Raw genomic sequence first — 19859 nt, forward strand, 5'->3', positions numbered from 1 at the left:
GCCCAAACGATACCACCCAATAGCCATTATGACACACACACACGCACACCCATGTAATTGTTGTACACATGCATGCTGATGCACAGTGCAGCCACACACAGAGAGAAGGGAGGAAACAGATTGAAGGGGAGTCTGACAGAGAGATAATAAAGAGAGCTGAGTGTGTATCCACTGAAGACTGTGGGGAAAATAAAGACTTTATCAAAATTATTTTTCATTAGCTTTGATGGGCTGTGGGGCAAAGGAAGGCAGACTACAGCCAATAGGACTCCCATCATGACAAGCGATGTTTTCTCATTTGTCAGCTACAAGGCATCCTCAGTTGTACTGATCAGAAGAAGAGGATGGAGGCTGAGCAGCAATTTAAGAAAATAAACAGGTAGAGAACAGTAAAGGAAGAGAAGGATTTGGAGGTATAAAATGTCAAGGATTAGAGGAATTCATAAATTCTTTTGCTTTTCTCTGGTTGGTCAAAACATGTTGAAAGCCAAATGACATAGCTGTATAGTATGTGGTTGTTTCTGATACATGTGCAGGATGTTCAAATAATGGCGCTATTGAGTGTTTGCATCTCAGTCTTTTGCAGTTACACCATCTGAATAAATGAACATGTTTTCCTTCAAAATTAAACAAAGCTCAATAGTTAGGAAAAAGTTATTCAATTTCTTTCTTCCTACAGTCTCGTCAGTGTGAGGAAGTTACTGTGCCTGACCCTACACTGGTTTGAGTTTTGTGCAAATTAAGCAAAGAATGTATATTGTGTGAATTTTGGAGGTGCAGGCCAGGGAAATAATAAACTTTGGACAAGGGTTTGGGTTTCACGCTGCTTGAAGGTTTTGCATATGCTGCCTATGGTACTTATTCATATTGAATGTGTACAGAGATGGGAGTAGAATTAGTCTTCTCATCGAAATCTCAGCAAGAACTAGAGTATTTCCCAAAATTTTTTTTTTCTTTTTTTTTTTCAGCGCTGTAGTTTTTGGGACTCGATGTACAGTATTCTTCGAAGCCATCATTCCAACATTTGAGTGCACTGCACCATCATGCTCAGTGTGTGTTTCATTGAAGATGTTGTATAGCTCACACACTAACCTTACTGGCCAAAAAGACAGCTGTTAGAATGAGATTAAAGATCTGTTAATGTCACAGAAAGTTCAGTTTTCAACCTTTTGACTCAACCAAATTGTGAATTTAATGTTAAAATGTCACTTTCTACGAAGCTTCCGTATTAAGCTGTAGTAAGGGCTGTGTGAGTTTTCTCGGGTGAAGGGACTGTTTTAGGTGTATATTCTAACTATATGTATGTGTGCATGTGTGCGTGTTTGAGTGTGTGCATGCATGAAAATATGTGTGTGTACCTGTGTGTACTCATACCGAAGCCAACTTTCCCTATTAAGCAGTAAACCCATTTCAAACCATATACACTAATAAAATGGACATATTGACACTGTAGCAGAGTAGTTATTTCAGCTTGTTCAGACAGTTATTTCAATATACAGTAAATTCAACAAGTTAAAAAAAAACATTATTTTGTTTGTTTCTTTAAAGTTTGTGCTGTTGACTGGGTATTTTAAAGGAAAATAGCAGTGTTATATCTTTCTATCCTCTCACGCTCATCCTACAGCCAGTCATCCTGTTGTATGACAGGGCATGTGCTGTTTAGCCTGTTTAGGCTCAGAATTCGTTTAGAATCCTTGTCTGGTCCTGAGTTGTTATCCATCATCTGGAATCAAGCAGCATTGTCTATTCTGCAGAGCATATTCAAGCAATAACTTACTGTAGAAAACTGGCAGTGAATTTTGTTCATAGTTAGTAAACAGTAAATAAACATACAGCACATACACATTCGGACTAGTGGAATTAGTGCTCTAAAGTTATATCATCTGAGATATGCAACATGGAATAGCTTTTCAATGGAGAACACAAGTATCCTATAATGGACAAAACAGTGGTATTTTCCTTTATCATACCCACAGTGGAACATCATTGTGAATGTACATACACTACCCCTGTATTGCTTTCCTACTGTTTAAAGTGAAAACTTCATTCAATCGAACGCGAACAAAGTTCTGACATTTCAGTAGTTAATTCAAGCAAATCAAGCATGTACAGTTGGACGTCCCCCTTAACCTTGTAGTACATTCAGCATGTAGATTCATGTACAGTGCAACCTTGACAGGTGGTCTTAGGCAAATTATTCAGCTGACCATTTTATCACCCAAAATGTAATCTTTCCTTTTTTGGGAATGGAGGCCAAGCCCACTGCTCTCCCCTTCCACCCTTCCAACCAGTCAGATTTAACACACATACAGTAGTTCCGCCTTGACCAAAAAAACATAACAACAGCCCCTTGTTGCCACACTGTTGCAAAGTTAAAAAAAAAAAATGTGCTCACAGAGGTTGACAGTGTTAAAAACGCAGACTTTATCCTCTCTATCACCTCAAATGAAATCCTAATGTTTAAACAGACATAAATCTGTCTAAAACAATTCCCCATTCAAGGCACAAAAAAAAAAAATGTAAATTTAAAATAAATAAGAGCATGTAAGAGAGTTGATGTCACTGGCTATGTTCAGATCACTGCTAGAAGAGCATACAGACATGTTGATGAAGAGTTCACTAGCCTACAGATCAACAGCCAAACAAGGACACACCCACTCTGAGCCCACACATCCTACATCCATGTGTTACACAGCTTAGTAGTTTGTGTTACAACTGGAGTTTTTTTTTTCTTTCTAATTTTTTACATTAATTAAAAGTAAGACTAAATATTCAAACAGTACTGTAGAAGAAAGGAAAAACTGAATAGTCTATGTAATATTTTCTAACAAACCTTTATACCAAATCTGTGCGCCTGATTCTCTTTTACAAGTACAGCACATATTGTATGAACAGGCAGTGAAATGCTCATTCCACACATCTTTCTCTCTTTGTCAACTTCAGAAGTCTAATTTAAATCCTCCTGCTTTGTCATAAGCAAACGCATCAAACAGTCTTCACCTTTTCTCACATCTTCATAAATAATCCGTTCATACAGCCATGTCCTGAGGTGGACTGGAATCCAGTAGCTAGCTGGCAACTAGCAATTCTTTTAATAAGACTGACCTCCCTCTCAATGTCCTGTCCCTGCACCAAGCTAACTCATCCAGCTGCCTTCTAGAGATGGAATTGGTGTCAGGCCTCCATCAGACTAGTGCTAAGTCTGCAAACATGCTGACATTTCAAACTGTAAACGCTTGATGTTAATTTGCAAAAGTAAAGCATTACCAAACAACGTTATTGCAGCATAACGGCCCCACATTGGCTACTACTTCTTCAACTCGACTGAATTTATTCTGAGTAGAGATTCCAATGTAACTGTTCACATGGATGCTAAATAAAAGCACTGTATATACGTGTTTACATGACCCTCAGCGTCAATCAGAAGAGACCTTGCTGGCATGCACAAAATGTTCTGCTGGATATCACAACAAAAAGGGGTTGCATGAGGCGTATTTATCCTGATTGGGCTTTTATTCTGATCATTAGAGGAATAGTAGTGTCCATTTAAACATTTCAACAGTTAACTAACTAAACAACTATGACTCTGTGTTTTTTTTCTATGCTGTTTTTGTGGCTGCTGCTGGATAAGTACACTGAGACCAAAGAACTTGTTGCATCTCTATGCTTGTAGTTTTGGTTTTGTGCTGTCTCGGTTTAAGATTTCTGCCAAATATGATAGAGATGAACAGAATTCCATGTGCTGCACTCACAGTATTGAAATGGCATTTATAAAATTCAAACATAATGTGTGATTTCCCATAGAATGTGCTCAACACTTTTTGAAGGTCTTTTTCCACAGTAAAGAGAAGTTCAGCATTGCATGTCCACCAGTGTTATGAGGCGAAGGCAGAAATCTCAAACAGATATCTCATCTTGAAAGACTAAAACTATTTGCATGGCTGGTGAAAACTGAGATTAAGTTGATTGAACTACACTTAGAAGCACAGATCCAAATTTAGTGACGCCTATGTGTGCAGTGTATTTTTTGCATTATGTGTTCCTTCAAATACCAGTGCACCCACATCATAGAAGGTTTAGATGATTGACAGCAGCCGATGGCTTGCCCAGCCATGACACCCAATCCATTTTCAGATGGACATTTTGCACTACTTTCTTATTCAGTCTCTCATTTGACCTATCACTCCAGTTCTAGCAGTCTTTAACACTTCCTCTTTGTCCCTCCCCATCTTCTTCTTCTTCTTCTTCTTCTTTCACATAAATAATTTCCTCAGGACACAGCCTTAGGCAACCATCTCACACTTTCACTCCCCTTATCATACAGTATGACTACAGCAACACCTACTGGATATTGTACATACTCTACCCCTTATCAAAGTGCTTACAGTTTTCCTTTTTTTCAAATTTTTGTAATTCATTTCATACACCAGAAAGAGACCGGGACAGAGAGACACACGCCAAAACCGGCTAGGCATGAATTCACAGTTGATGTATAATTTAGCATTCCTGATGATTGCCTGGATGTGACAAAGGAGGACCCACAATCCTCCATCAATCTGCGTCTTCAAAACAAGAAAATAAAACACATTTATTGCTCCATTTCTGATTTAACATTTTCTCTCTGGTTCTAGAAAATATATATGAATATATCTATACGCCTGGATTACGTCTCGTAACTTCTCATACAGTGGTAACAAGGTAAATGACGTCACAATATAAACAAGAAAATACACGCACAACACACAGGATAAAAGCCCTGCCCACATTGGGTAACCAGCTGTCCTGCAGCAGAGCTTTACCCACCCCCCTCGCACACACGCACGTACGCACGTACGCACGCACGCACGCACGCACGCACGCACGCACACACAGTCATTCACATGTACACACACTCAAATTTTTACATTTGTCCACATGCATGCACATGAATGCACGCACACACTACAGAGAGATAGAGGGGGGGAGAGAGTGAGGGGGGAAGGGCACTAGCACGGTTCAATGCCAACAGATTTTTTTTTAACGACTCTTTTACATTAGGATGAACCAGAGAAAGCCTCTGGCTTGTTAGCTCCCCGTGCTAATACCGAAGCTTCAAATCCAGCTGGTCACATGGCACTACCAGTCCTCCTTTCTCTCAAACCCCCACAAAGCCCCTCCTTCGGTCATCAGTCTTTCTTCTGGGATCAGACAATCGGGTTAGTTGGGGAAGAAGATAGGGGAGGGTTGGCGAACAAAACTGTGCAGAAACAGTGTTTCTCTCTTTCTTTGCCTCTTTTTTTTATCTTATCTGTTTTTCCGGTGAGTCTTTCCATCCCTGGGTGATGGTGTATAGAAGACAAACATGCATCCAACACACACTAGTTATAGTGGCCTGCTAGGAGCCTGTCAATATTCAGTATTTAACTTTTAATTGTCAGTATGGGTTAACATTATTAATGTTATCATTATCATTATATTATATATCATTTATTCTAATGGTGTCTTTAAACATTTTTTTTTTCATGTATGTTTTATCTTCTGTTAAATTATAGCTTCACCTACATGGTTAAGTTTTTGTGTTTGTACTAGGCGGTTGGGTTGCATCACACCAACACCTGACTCCCGATTGGTTGGCAAGCATCATCCTCTTTCTGCTTTTCCTCCAATCACAATATGCGTGGAGCTGAGCGGTCATTGGAGACTGTTTTGCGAAGGCGAACTCCTCTCCTGATGGTGGTCAGCATGTCACCAGACCCTTCTGCCCCTTCTGTCCCTGTCTGAGTGTCAGTGGGGCCAGTCGGTGGTGGGGCTGGGTCATCTGGGAGGGCAGGGAAAGGGAACTGCCCCTCTCCAAGGGCATGTGCACTGGCTACCAACTCACCAATCTTCTCCACTAGACTGTGCCGATTTGCTGCGATCATCTGATCTTCCTCCGATCCACCCCCTGAGCCTATTCCCATGGCAAGGCCGCCATGCTGCTGGGCATAGACTTCTAATGCTGCCCCTGATCCCCAGGCCGTGTTAGGCAGGCTGAGACGCTTTGGTGATGCCTTCACATAATCAAGCGCTCCTTGCGAGTCATCGACTCCAGTGAAGAACACGCACTCCTCACTCCCCACACGGACAGGCACGCCACCTGCATGCCCTCCACCTGCATACCCACCTGCGCCAGGTGAATGTGAGTCTCCAGGAACGGTGGGTGTCTTGACAGGCACAATGGGTGGTCGGATGGGGATGGGTCCTGCGCTGGACAATGTGCGCCTCACGCCCGGTTTGGTAGATGGGGTTCGGCGGATGGTGGCAGTGCCTGGTGTCCCTACTCCACCCCCACCAACTCCACCAGGTTGTCCTGGTATACCATGAACCCCTGGACCAAGAACCCCACTGGGCAGGCCGGCTGTGCTGGCTGGCCTCTTGGTCTGTATCATGCGCCTGTAGTTCTGGGCAATGTTAGAGTGGCGGGGAATAGTGGAGGACTTGTCAAACTCCGTCTGTCCATCTGGCCCTTCAGCATCACCGTTCACTGAGTAGCAGTCATAATCTGAACCTAATGTGGGGGGCAAGGAAGGTAGAAAAAGATATATTACAGAGGAAGAAAAACGAAAGAGGAAAGACAATTTACTGTGGACACATAATTGTAATAGCAAATAGATAGCCACATCATTTCGGGTAGAACAAGTCTGCAACCGAGAGCCAGAACACTAATGTAGGAACACGTCAAACACTTGTCAGATTTATCTTCATCTTGTCATTTTTCAGCTGCTGTCAAAGAAACATCTGTCATATACTGTAGCTCCTGTCTGTATCCTTAAATAACTTGCTTCATGTGATTTTAGCAACAAAAGACAATAATACCTTTCTTAGTAGGTGGCTTTTACTAAGATGTTACCAAATACATGAAAATGAATGTGCCCAGGTGAATTTTAATAAAGAACATGATTAAAAAGTGCAAATTAGGGTTTCACCTTGCGAAGGAATTGTGTCCTCAGAGCAGGATGGGGTTGTCGTCTCTGTGCTATATCCACTGGAATACTGCAGGGAGTCTCTGCTGCTTTTCTGCTGCTCCATACTCAGTCCTCTGGTCAGCACCATAGCCAGATCACTGGCAGCTGGAGAAACCTCATCTCCATGCTGAGTGCATGTAGGGGAAAGCTACATTAAAGTGATGTTTGACCAGCCATTTGTTTCAAGAATCAGGAGAATTACTTTTATCCACTAACTCCTAGTTGCATAGCACAAGTGCATCAGCAACATTTGGACTTTGTCACGACTAAGTAAAATAATGTTTTTTGAGCATAAATGCACCACAGAGTTTTGGCAGGTGCTTCTCAGTCACTTAGGATGACCTTGTCTCATCCAGCTGAAGAAAGAGCTTGTTTTTCACCTGAGTCCTATACACATAAACACACATTATATTCAATTTTTGTTTGTTTACAGCTACTTTAGATGACAACAGAGGCACAGCATTTGGCAAATCAGATGTGTCAGGGTATCAGCTTATCTGATTGATCGCAAATACTTGCATTGCTTTATACACAAATTTGCTGTCTTCAGCCTGCCTGTCAACATCATCCAGATTTACCTTGGCAGCAACAGTAGCCGGTGTCATCCTGGGCCTCTGTGCATCCTCCGGGTGTGATGGCCCCGCATATGCCGGAGACCCTGGTGACGCCTCACTCTCCCTCAGCCTATCGAGAGGTTCCTTTCTTCTCTGAACTGTCGCTGCAGCCATGGACTGCTCATACTGACCTGCTTTGGACCAATCCTGAAGAGGTGAGTGGAATTAATAAACATGAAGTAGCTAGTAGAATTAGCACAAGAGACTTGTCCGCTATCCAGCAGTTTGAAGCCCTTCATGTGAGTGCAGAGAGACGGGGCCCTTTTTGGTGGGGTGGGTCTGGGTGCTTGGAATAACGTGTAAGTCCGTGCATGAGGGAAGGGGCCTTTTCGAATGTCTAGATATGTATATGTGGATGACTTGGACCCTGCTAAGTTTTGGCCACCAGTACAGTAGGTGGTTTGCAAAACCAGCGAGACAAGGGAAGTCAAAAAATGTGCATGCACACACAGCAGGAGGAGATGAACATTTTATGGAAGCAAAGCATTGTGATTATGAATGAGTTAATCTGGTGATGAAAATAAAAAGAAAATGAACTATGTGCATTACATGGAAATTATTAAACAGGAACAGAAGAAAAGGTGCAACTGAAGAAATGGAAGCGAATGGGGAACAAACCTTCCACATAGGAACCTTTGATGTGGGAGAAGAGGAGCTGGATCCAGAGGGGCGGGTATAGGGTGGGGACGCAGGAACAGGAAGAATGACAGAGAGAGGCCTGGTGGAGCCAGGGTGAGAAAGAGCGGGGCGGAAGGTAGCGAAGGACGAGCCAAACTGCGGGACGAGAGACATAGTCATGTCATCAGCAAATGAAAAAGCACCAGACACACGAAAGAGAGGGAGAGGTAGCCAGCTGTGGGACCACTTACCAAGCACATGAGAAAAAAGGCCACAAATGTATATGCACACCTACTACAGACACTTGCACACAGATAAGCAGATGCGACTAGAGAAAAAGACTCAACACAATTAGTCTCTGCTGCACATGGAGCACAATTAGTATAAGAACTACTCTAGAAAATCTGTACTGTTTTTGTTAAAGAGCTGATGGAATGTGTAAATGCAGCATGCATGCCAATTCTGGTTCATTTTAAAGTAACTATTACATTTTGTTCTGTTTTTGTTTGTTTTCTAATGTGCTGGTGAAAAAACAATATAGTAGGAGATGTGAACTGGAGATTTGGGATCAAAGGTCACAGCTGGAATATCTTGAGCAAGCACCTAACTGCTTGGCTGGTGTTGTATGCATGGCTGCCCACTGCTCCAAATGAACTTAATGGACTAATAAACCATAATAAAGTAAAACATATCAAAACAGTTTTGGCCATGTAGATGTCCTTGGTCAATTTGACAGGATTGCTGTTGCATTACCACAGCAGTGCTATGGTGGTAAAGCAGGGGTGGGGGAGGTTACATCATACCATAGTATTCAGCAATGACCATTGTGTTTTCTGATGGTTGCCTACACAATAAGTAGTGGTGTGGAACAAAAAGTATACCTTTTAAGTTACAGTTTGACAACCTATGTCAGAGAGGAGGTTTACACAGTCCATATATTTTATTAAATCTGAGCATTGCTTTGTGAAACATGAAGCTGAAATCAGAAAAGATAAAACAGCCTCCTATACAGCCAGCTGCGGCACTTTCACCATTGCAGCAATCACTCCAATTGACAGCAGTGGAAGCAGTTTTTATCAAGGTAGGAAGTAAACCTTACACCGCAACTAATTACTTAGGCCCTGACCCGGATCACAGAGATATACACAGATGAGACTGCCCTGGTGGGGATGTTATTGAGTTCAGCAAAAGTTTGGACACTATTTTTGTGAATGTATGAGAACGCAGCAAAGCGTTGTTTCAGTGTTAAAACATATGTGGAAAAGGTAGTGGTGTAGTTTTAAACAGTTTTGATATTTTTGTAACTGTAGACACGTGTACTCCAGCAGCCTGATAAATAATTGATTGAAAGTTGTTTCCAGTTAGAGCTGGTAGTCTCTAAATGAACAACACTGCTACATAATCTGCCAACACAGAACAACAGAACCATTATACCAAGTCATGCTGTTCAAGTTACCGATCTTAGCTCTGCTTTTGTTGTATAATTTAATTTAATTCAGTTTTATTTGATTTTATTTTTTTGTACATCCGCTGCTGTAGTTTCAAAATGCTGTTTGATATGGGTGCAGAGAGATGAGCTGTTGAAACTGGAGGCGTTTCATAGATGTGAGGAGGAGATTAGTAATTTTTCATGCATTCCGTGGATGTCACCACATTAGATTTCCTGATTGTTTAAATACGAACACCCAGATATAATCAATGACTCAGATGAACAAAAAATTGCGAGACTGTTTTGCAACTGACTGCCTCATTCTCTTGCACAATTCCATTAAGGTAACCAGTGGAAATGGGCCATCCTGACAATGTATGATACCGAAATTAGAGATGGAATCACAAATGGCTGTGTTCCAACTTAAAGGGAAGCCAGTCGAAGTGTGTTATTTTTTTCTGTAAACAGATGTTGGTCAAAATTTTAGAATGAAAGAGAAATGGAAAAGTTCTCAAACAAACAGTTCTCAAACAGAAAGATTATGTGATTTTGAAGAGAGTTCCAGTGTGTTAGTGTGCCTCCAACAGTTGCGGACCAGATGTGAGCTGGTGAGCAGGCGAAGATGCAAATGGCTCTAAATCTTGCATTTGTCACTGAACTGAGTAGGTGGTTTCTGCTTAGGAAGACACACAATTGCTACAAGTGCCTGCAATGACTGGAGCCCTCTAGCATTAATTGAAGCAATAAACTTTTTTTTTTCCTAGAAAGTGTTGAAATGCATTAATTCAACCAACCCCACATGTCTGAGGTGCATTTTCCTCAGTGTTCTCTTGTTAAATGAGTTGATGGCATTTGCTATGATTTTGCTTGACATTCGGCCTCCAGGCAGCTACTGCTGCCAGTTCTGTTGTAGGTTTGACTTACTGACCAGTCAGAAGTTTCAAGGAATCTGTAAAACTCTCACAAAAGAGTTGCTACCTTGTGGAATGTAACTTATCGTCGCATGCATTGTATAGTTTTATTCTTTTTTTTACCACTGCAATTATCACTGTTGTTTTAACAATAGTTATTCTTCCACAGAAATCACACTGTGTCCTTCACTGTCACCAGAAAACTACTGGTAACACATGCAATTTTCTTTTATTAATTATTAAATTAATTAAAATACATGTAAAAGTTGTTAGATATAGTTTCAGTCTGAAAGCTTTTTAATATATTTCTGGACCCACTGACTGATTAAACAGACTTACTGCAGAACAGATAGTCATATGCATTGAAAGTTAAACCTGCTGATATTTTTGCCATGGAAGATACTAACTGGTATTATCCTTAGTCACAAAGCGAGGCTGCAACAGAGCTGACTTTTTCATTTCAACAAATTCATTACCGTATGACCCAGACAAATTGCCTTGCTCTGGGGTTTTCAGACCACGGGTTCTCCAAAGCGTCTTCCGACAGTTTGGATTGTATTTTGTTATACAAATACAATTAAACTGAACTGATTTGAAATATAAAACTCAAGAATAAAAAACAGGGGTGTTGGAAACATCTTCATTTATATATTGATGACTGCACCAGTTTGCTTTACGACATTAATATCACAGACTGTACAGACTAGCACTGTGCATACAGGCCCGCTGAGTGCAGTCTTCTGGTGCTACTTTTGGAGGATTTCTGGGTATAGAAGTGTTACATTTAACAATGATCTCCTTCTGTTGCTGATCTCTTTTATATGCTTAAATAAAAACAAACTGCATCCAGACTATTTGAAATACAAAGGCTCTCCTAGTCATAAACGATAATTAACCTCTGTATTAACTCATTTGTATTTGTATTATAAAATAAATTTGTACAAGTAAAACATAAAAAGCTGTGATTACACATATCAAATAATCACTAAATGCACCTGTTCTTTTCTCTTAACTTTTCAGTTGGTTTTGTGTGTTTACTGCTGATGGTTGGATCAGAGTACTTACAGTGGTGGGAGAGCTGCATTCACTGACTGACTGGCATGTTTCTGAGGCCTCTGACGATGCAGAGCTGGATGACTTCTACAACAGAAAACGAGAGAGAAAAAGACTTCATATACATATACATGTACAGCATACTATGTGTCCAGTGCACATTATACATTTCCAGGATTTCATCCCTGCAGCAAGCTAAGAATAATGTGGAAGTGACATGATTCTGATTGATTTCCAAAGTAAATTCATTAGAAAAATCAAAGGTAAGTCATTTTGATCCTAATAATGCTCTGCTTCTTTTACAGTATGCAAGATATGTAAAATAACTCCAGACAAAGCAAGTTATGTGTATCTATTACTCTTTGTGCATGTCCTACAGTGTTCATGTTGAGGGCCCCATGGCTGTGGAATGCAGGAAATAAGGTCAGCTGAATCAGTGATCTCCTCCTTTAAATCTCTCCTTAAATCATACTTTTATCTGATAGCCTTTTCTGGTTTTAACTGAGGTTTTTAATTGACCTTTTAATTGTCTTTCGTATGTTCTGCTGTTTTTAGCATTTTTCTTATCTTTGTTTTATCTGCCTGTTTCTGAAATTGCTAATGTTTATGTCTTTGTTAAGCATATTGTAACACTGATTTGAAAAGGGCTATAGAAGTAAAGATTATTATCATTATGATTATTTGATCACAGTGCATGGGACATGGGGGTCTTTTACAAGTCTGAGAGCAGTATTATATTAAATTCGAATTTGTATTCATAAATATATGTATGTGCCAGTGTGGACATTTGTACCTGACTAGTGATGTCTGAGGGCATAGGTGAGGGAGGCTTGGAGTAGATGTTGGCATCCTGGGACACAAAGCCTGAATCGTGGGAGGAGACGCTGCTGAGGCGGTGGGCAGCGATGCCCCCTGGTGGCGGAGGCTGGTGTGGCAGGCTGCTGCGGTAGCGATAGGAGGAGGAGGAGGATGAGGTGGGTGAGTGGGGCTGGGAGCCTCCACCACCGCCACCAATACCACCACTACCACCTCCCCCTGACGAACGGGAGGCACTACTGTGGGCGCTGTTGACACTGCTGTGGGGGGAGGAAGGTGTAGAGGAGCAGGGAGGGGGGCAAAGTGAGGGAGGTGTGAGGAGTGTGAACGATGGCGGTAATGATTCCCAGGTTGAAGTGTGGACAGTATTTAGGGAGAGAGTGCGTGATTACAGAGGTATGTCAAAGTGATGGTTTGATTCAGGAAGGGGAAGTTAAAAAACAAATTTCAAATATATGAGAGGTCGTTATGGATGTAGATGGTAATAGAGGAAGCATAGGAGGAGTTGGAGATTTATGTGATGGGTTGAAGTTCAGGAGCAGTTCACAGCAAGTTGTTGGTTCATCAGGTTAGTGAAAACCCACAATGCAATGATGCAGTTAAGTTACACGCCGGTCGCAGTTAAAAGCAGAGTCCCCGAATGAAAGAAAACCAGACAAGCAAAGACCCAGCAGGCAAGAAAGAGGGCAAATCACATGAGTGCACACAAACAAGTTACAAGAAAAGAAGGTAGACAAGTGGAAGAGTACACGTACAGAGAATGGTGGTTGTAGTGAGGGGAGAAGGGGAAGAGAGAAAGGGCAAGAGGGAATAGACAGAGAATGTATAAACTTATGAAGATTCAGGGCACACACACACAAAGACATTTGCGTGTGTTACATCAACCATGATTTACACACACGGACTAATTATTTTCATGGCAATGAACCACAGAAATCAATTTTTATTTTACTGTATCCTTTTTCTAGTGTTAAGTTATTCAAATGATCTGAATTCAAGTATGTATGCATATACAGCAAAATGAAGCACAGATTGCAAACGATGCGAATCATGTCTAATATGGTTTGCACGGTTGCAATGTTTTATTCAGTGCTGCTTTCTGTCTGAAGCCTGTGGTTCAGTATCCAGGGATACTGCTAAACTGACAATGACTGGACAACGATGGACTGACAAACGGAGAGAGGAACTGACGATCACAGTGAAACATAAACATCAAAGAGGGCTCCTCTTTCTGTTACTTAAATCACTGCAGAGTGTGTGTTTGTGAGTCAGTACCTGCACATGCTGCTCTTGCGTGAGCCAGAGCTGCTCGGGGATGACGGAGGGGTCTGGTAGGACCAGCTGTAATCCGAGCCCTTCAGATCCTTTATAACCTGAGAGAAAAACAAGACAATGGACATGTTTATTTTTTCTTTCTATCATTTCCTATTATTAGTTCTGCATGGCGTAGGTGTGCACGCCTCTCACCTGTTCACTAGCAGGGGGCAGTTTGTGAGGATCAGTGGTCAGCACAGTGAGGTCATCAATGATGGCCTGGAGGTGGGTGATCTCGCCCAGCATGGCGATCTCCCCATTCTGACAGAAAATATTAAGAAAAAGATATATACAGTATAATAATAAGGTTGTGAGTTGGAATATTTTGCTGACATTCCTACCTTCATTTACTGTATGTAATATTATAAAACCCCAAAATATTGTAGTTTTGCATCGGGAAGAAGGTGAGGGAATTCACGTAGAAACAACAAAAGGTTTGTTTGAGTATGACACATAAATGACACATAATTGTTTGAATGTTTTTCAAGATAATTCTTGATCATTCTTTAATGACTCATAATAAATAACTTAATATCATGATTTCTTAACTACAGGTGTATGTCAGTGTATATACCAGTTTTCATGTGCCATAAGATTGTCCATGGTGAAGGTGATTTTATATTTGTTAATGTGGGTGACACCGTTGATAAATCCAACAAATATGCACCATTTCTGCAATAGCAGTATTTCAGTAAAGTTTTTTTTTACAAAAACACTACTACTACTAATAATAATTTGAAACTGTTCCATCCCTGATGAAGTGCACTATGGTAGATCACTAAAAGGTCACATTATAGCTACACTGTGCAAAAGGTCAGGAACTACTTGTGTCCCTGTCAACCAGTGTTTCATTCCCTCCTCTATCTCCTCACCACAACAGGCTGCAGGAAGCCAATGAAGGTGCAGAAGCGACCCCTCTCCTCCACCAGGGCACGTCGCACTGCCTGCTTCTCAGTCTCCTCCATCAACAGGCACAAGTCGGTCACATCCTGCATGGCACTGTCAAGCTGGGGCTGCAGGTCTCCTCGTCCTGGGATGGGAAAAGTACAGCGACGGTGAGAAAATGTTAAGAAAAGAGACAAAACAGAGTAAGACAGACAGGTAGGAGGTGGATGAAATGGAAAGAAGAAGGAAAGATGGAGGTGCAGAAAAAAGTGTTTGTGGGATTTACAGAGGTAGAAAAAACACGTTAACATTAACACAATGTGGCATCTCTCCACCAGAGATAATACACTGCTCCATAAAGTCACTAGTTTAGATTATGAAACTCAGATGAGACGAAGTAAGTAGAAACACACAGTTCAGTGTTTTAGCTCAGTATTTGTTTTAAGTTAAGGTAGGTTTATATTATATTATATTATATTATATTATATTATATTCATTCATGGCGGCACAGTGGCGAGGTGGTTAGCACTGATGGAGTTTGCATGTTCTCCCTGTGTCTGCGTGGGTTCTCTCCAGGTTCTCCAGCTTCCTCCCACTGTCCAAAGACATGCTCATTAGGTTCACTGGTGATTCTAAATTGGCCGTAGGTGTGAGTGTGAATGGTTGTCTGTCTCTCTGTGTTAGCCCTGCGATAGACTGGAGACCTGTCCAGGGTGTACCCTGCCTCTCGCCCCGATGTCAGCTGGGATAGGCTCCAGCAGACCCCGCAACCCTTTACAGGAACAAGCGGTGACAGAAGATGAATGAATGAATGAATATTCCTGTTAAGGGTCAAGGGGTCTGCTGTAGCCTATCCCTATGTCATCGGGCGAGAGGCGGGGGTACACCCTGGACAGGTCGCCAGTCTATCGCAGGGCTATTATATTATATTATAATATATTATATTATATTACAGCAGAAGTCACAATCTAGCGAACACTTAAATGTACCAAATGGAAAGCAAGGTATCAAATGGTGAGGATCTTTTATTTTTGGTACGGCTACTGTAATCCTGTTTGGTTTCTGTTAGCCCTGCGATAGACCTGTCCATGGTGTACCCTGCCTCTTGCCCAATGACAGCTCCCCCGCGACCCTCCAGAGGACAAGCGGTTACAGAAAATGAATGAATGAATGAATGGTTTCTCCTTGTCTGCTCCGCCCTCATTAGTTTCATCTGTGTCTCATCAACTCTTTGTCAAGTTGTCTGTTCAGTTACCGCTGTCGAGTCGTCTGTGGAATATCTTCTGTGCTGTTATCCCTGTGATGTGAATTCTCCCCTGTGTTCCTGTTCAGTTCCTGGTGTTCCAGGTGTCTTGTCTTGGTTTTTGGACTACACCTGCTTTTGGATTACCCTGCCATCCCTGCAGTGTCTTTTGTTCCTGTAAGTTGTCATTAAGTCTGCCTGCCTCTCTTGACTGTGTGTCTTGTACTTGGGTTCTCCCTCCCTTGCTGTTTATCGTGACAGAAATAACTCTTTGTAGTGTTACTGCATGCAAAAAAGTCAGTTGTCTTCAGGATGAAGGATAGAATGAGAGCGAACAAGAGGAGAGGGACAGAATGAAAGCCTACAGTGTCACTACAAAGGTGACAGCGGCAGCTACAAAAGTCATGCAGGAGTCAAGGAAGAAGTTAAATTACATCATGCACTCTCTGTGTGAACTACATGACATTGAACTATGAAACTTACTAGAAAGACTGAACTCTAATCTGTCACTAGGACACGAAAAACCTCATGTGAAGTTTGTTTAGGAACTGTAGTGTTACAGCTAGTTATCTAAAAAGTCATGAAAGGTGCTTCCTTTTAGCTTCAATGGAGAGTAATTGTTAGACCTGGACCTCCACTCAGGGATTACAAAACAAAAAGCTACGTTCTCAGAAACCTTTATATATGGTGCTATAATTTTGTTTTCAGTTTGCTGGTAAAATGAGGTCTGTTATAAGAAAGGTTGGACTACCCCAGTCCACGGTGTACAACTAGTCTGTGCGGCCAAAAGAACTGTCTGACCACTTGGAACAAAAACAAAATTCATGTCATCACTTCAAGCATGTCTCGGTAACTATCCATCAAAGACAATTCTGCTCTACGGGAAACCAGACCCCTCAGCACTCGGGAAAGCTAAAGTAATCAAACTTGATCCTTTTGTCTGCCTTTTGCTATGACTCATACAAAATGGAACTCAGAAAGGAAGATAGGTTAACAGTTATCATTAAAAAAGACACTCCTTTGTGTTTTCTAAATGCCCCGTACAATTAATAGTGTCTAAACACTAACACTCTAAATAGTGTATGATTTAAAAAAATAAATAAATCTTTACAAAACTTACAAAATAATGAAGTAACCACAAACTAATTGCATGGGGGGTAAGTGAGGTCCACAGCTTGTTCTGGGGGACCTGTGGCGGGTCAATGCAACCTGCTAAAGTTGTCTCTTTCGTGACTGTTTCATTTTGGGAAGCATTGTACTAATTTATCCCAAAGACCTTTCCATGGCCCTTGTTTCCTGAGGTTAGTAACAGTCACTGTCTACAGGTGACAGATAGGAAATATGAGTAAGAAAGGATGTGATGCGGCAATGCAGTCGTGAGCGACAGGTTGATACTTACCCTGGATCTCTATTACAGGGGGACAAATACCACAGACAGACGGTGGCAGTGAGAGGGGGAGAGAGCAAAAAGGAAGCAAAATAAGAAAAGAGGAAGGGGGGAGGAGAGCAAAAATAGCAGAACTCATTGTTAAGGTTAGTACAAGGGAGCCATCACAAGACAGCCACAGGTTAGAGCAAAATAACACAGATACAACCAAAAATGAATCCAAAAACAATAATACCACCAAGCATCAGCTGTGATAGGGTTAACCAGACAACTGCAACGGACACTGCACTGTTCAACTTTGGATTTTACCAAACACTGTTAACACTTAAGACATCAAAGCTACTAAACAGGAAAAACACAAAAAGTGTGAGCACTCCCCAAAAGGTTTCATACTTTAGATTCAGTTTGCACACTATATCCGAACCAGCTACAAGAGGTAGTCGCCTGGATTAACTTTCAATTAACCTCTTAACATTAACTGGTATAATTATGGCCACTGTTTAAAATGCATTGGCCCTAGTTATACATCATTTAGAAAGAACAAAATGTCATGATTCAAATGGCATGCGTGATTTTAAGATGCCAATATCACATAAGCAGCTATACTCCCTCACTTTGTAACAGGTGTTTACAGAAAAATAGATCCAAATAAACGTTTCTTTAATTTTCTGTTACCCATACTTTATTAGTTGAGGTTTATACAGTCATTGTATGGTAACTAATGTATGTTAAGTATGTGGTATTTAGGAAATAGCCCCACTGGACTACATACATTTTGGTGTATGGCAGTATTTTGTTCTTGATTCAGGAATGAATTTATATTTGATTTAGCACGCCACAGATTATTTTGTTGTTGAAGCATAACCTCTGTATGATGAAACTGGCTCTCATGAGGACTGCCTCAAAGAAGTGTTACCTCTGCTGCAGAGGATAATTTGTTTTTCGACAGGACAGTGACCCACAATTCACTTCAATTCACTTCAAGGCTCTCTAAGGGCTTTCTGATCAAGAAACAGTAGTTAAGTGCTCTGTTGGATGTGCTCTGTTGGACCTGGCCTACCCAATCACCCTGATGGGATGGGGCTGAGATGGTTTTAGATGTTGGACTGCAGAGTGCATATGTCTGTGCACTACTCCAAGAAAAGCTCAAGGTGAAAGCCCACTGAAGCTGGCTGAGAGAATACAGATTTTTGGCTAGTTGTGTTGAACCATGTTGTAAACTGTTGTTTTTGTACATGTTATTGATTACATAATTTGCAATGAATTGTTTCATAGTTTTGATGTCTTCAGTATAGTTCAGTGCAGAATCCTAAAAATGTTGAAACACCTCCATAAGCAAATGTATCCAAGCCATTTGTAGGTGTCAAAAATTCTTAAATCATGATAATTAGAAATCTTTCTTTTGAAACTGGCTTCACAAGCATGTTGCATTTTGCATTAGTCTGCCTGGCAACTGAATGCAAGCAAATGGAAGCTGTTGTGGGAAGAAAGTAACAATTGGTTGCTGCCTTGCTGAGTAAAGTGATACAACAAATGAGAAAAGACCTGCAATATTACTGAGCACCACTAGATGGCAATAAAAACTTTCAAATCATTTGACCTAGACTGTAGAAAGTCTGTGGTTCTTAACATCAGGTAGTAACTCAAGCCTCTGAGTGTGTTAGTAATAAATTAAATCCCTGCATTTTGAGTCTTTCATCGTGGGTGCTAATACAATATGAAGAGATGCCAATTTTGCTATTAACACCGATTAACAATTTACTAGTACTGCCATCAACAGTGATAAGATCATGGGATAAGAACCAACAACTAACTGGATGTCCCAGTGTATCCGCAGCTGCACTGAAGCATCACTAATGTGAGCAGAACTGACTGTGTATGTGTGACCTTGCAAACAATTATCCGATCTCCTCTGTATTCTGTCAAAAGTGAGAAGAGTCTGCGCACTTTCAGACTGCTGACTGTTACCTTTACGAGCCTTCTTCTGCAGTTTCATGGTGTCAGATGACTTCTTCTTGATCTCATGGCGTGACCTCTTGTACTCTATAAAGAGGACAAACGGAGATGCCTTAGTAGCAGGAATGTAAACCCTTCTGTGTGAGATCATATTATGTTCCATTTCCAATATGAACTTAAATAGAAACACTTCCAGAATCTGCTCAACCAAGAGGTCAGTGATACAGACATACAGAGAAAAAAACATTGATCAGTTGACATTGATCAATGTTTTGTAATAGACTAACATTCAGTATTGTATCTGGTTTCAGATCAGTCCACTTTGCCAATCATAAACTTTGCCAAAGATTGTAAATGATCTGGAACCAATGTTAATCTGACACATGCTGACTGCATTAGCACTCAACAGAGCAGATTTCCCCCTAGCAAGCTGAAAGGTGTGAGTTTCATCAAAGGAATTTCTCATGTCAACCTTATTTTAGCAGCTCTTCACTTCAGAATGAGCAAAACAAGTGGAACACGGCATCTACACAGTAACTTCCTCCCATAATGTTGCCATATAACAATATATCTTCAGAATCTCTCAAAATAAACACAACTGTCTCTGTTAACTGTAACTTAACTTGCAGATCAGCCTTTGCAATGTCATT

At 41.1% G+C, this 19859-nt stretch overlaps 1 protein-coding gene across 1 annotated transcript in view; it reads right to left on the minus strand.

Moving 5' to 3' along the window:
• Window positions 1–5561: 5561 nt before the first annotated feature.
• mtss1lb (MTSS I-BAR domain containing 2b) overlaps window positions 5562–19859 on the minus strand; it is a gene marked incomplete at its 5' end in the record, with an annotated part of 69923 nt that continues 55625 nt past the window's right edge. Inside the window, 10 exons of the mRNA XM_084541335.1 lie at window positions 5562–6526; window positions 6945–7110; window positions 7562–7744; window positions 8216–8371; window positions 11621–11695; window positions 12402–12672; window positions 13700–13797; window positions 13892–13999; window positions 14611–14768; window positions 19222–19296. Of these exons, the coding sequence (XP_084397461.1) occupies window positions 5646–6526; window positions 6945–7110; window positions 7562–7744; window positions 8216–8371; window positions 11621–11695; window positions 12402–12672; window positions 13700–13797; window positions 13892–13999; window positions 14611–14768; window positions 19222–19296 (2171 nt within the window). The 3' untranslated portion in view covers window positions 5562–5645. The remainder of the gene's footprint in view (window positions 6527–6944; window positions 7111–7561; window positions 7745–8215; window positions 8372–11620; window positions 11696–12401; window positions 12673–13699; window positions 13798–13891; window positions 14000–14610; window positions 14769–19221; window positions 19297–19859) is intronic.

The sequence above is a fragment of the Chelon labrosus genome (genome assembly GCF_963514085.1).
Source record: "Chelon labrosus genome assembly, chromosome: 3".
In the NCBI taxonomy this organism is placed as follows: Eukaryota; Metazoa; Chordata; class Actinopteri; order Mugiliformes; family Mugilidae; genus Chelon; species Chelon labrosus.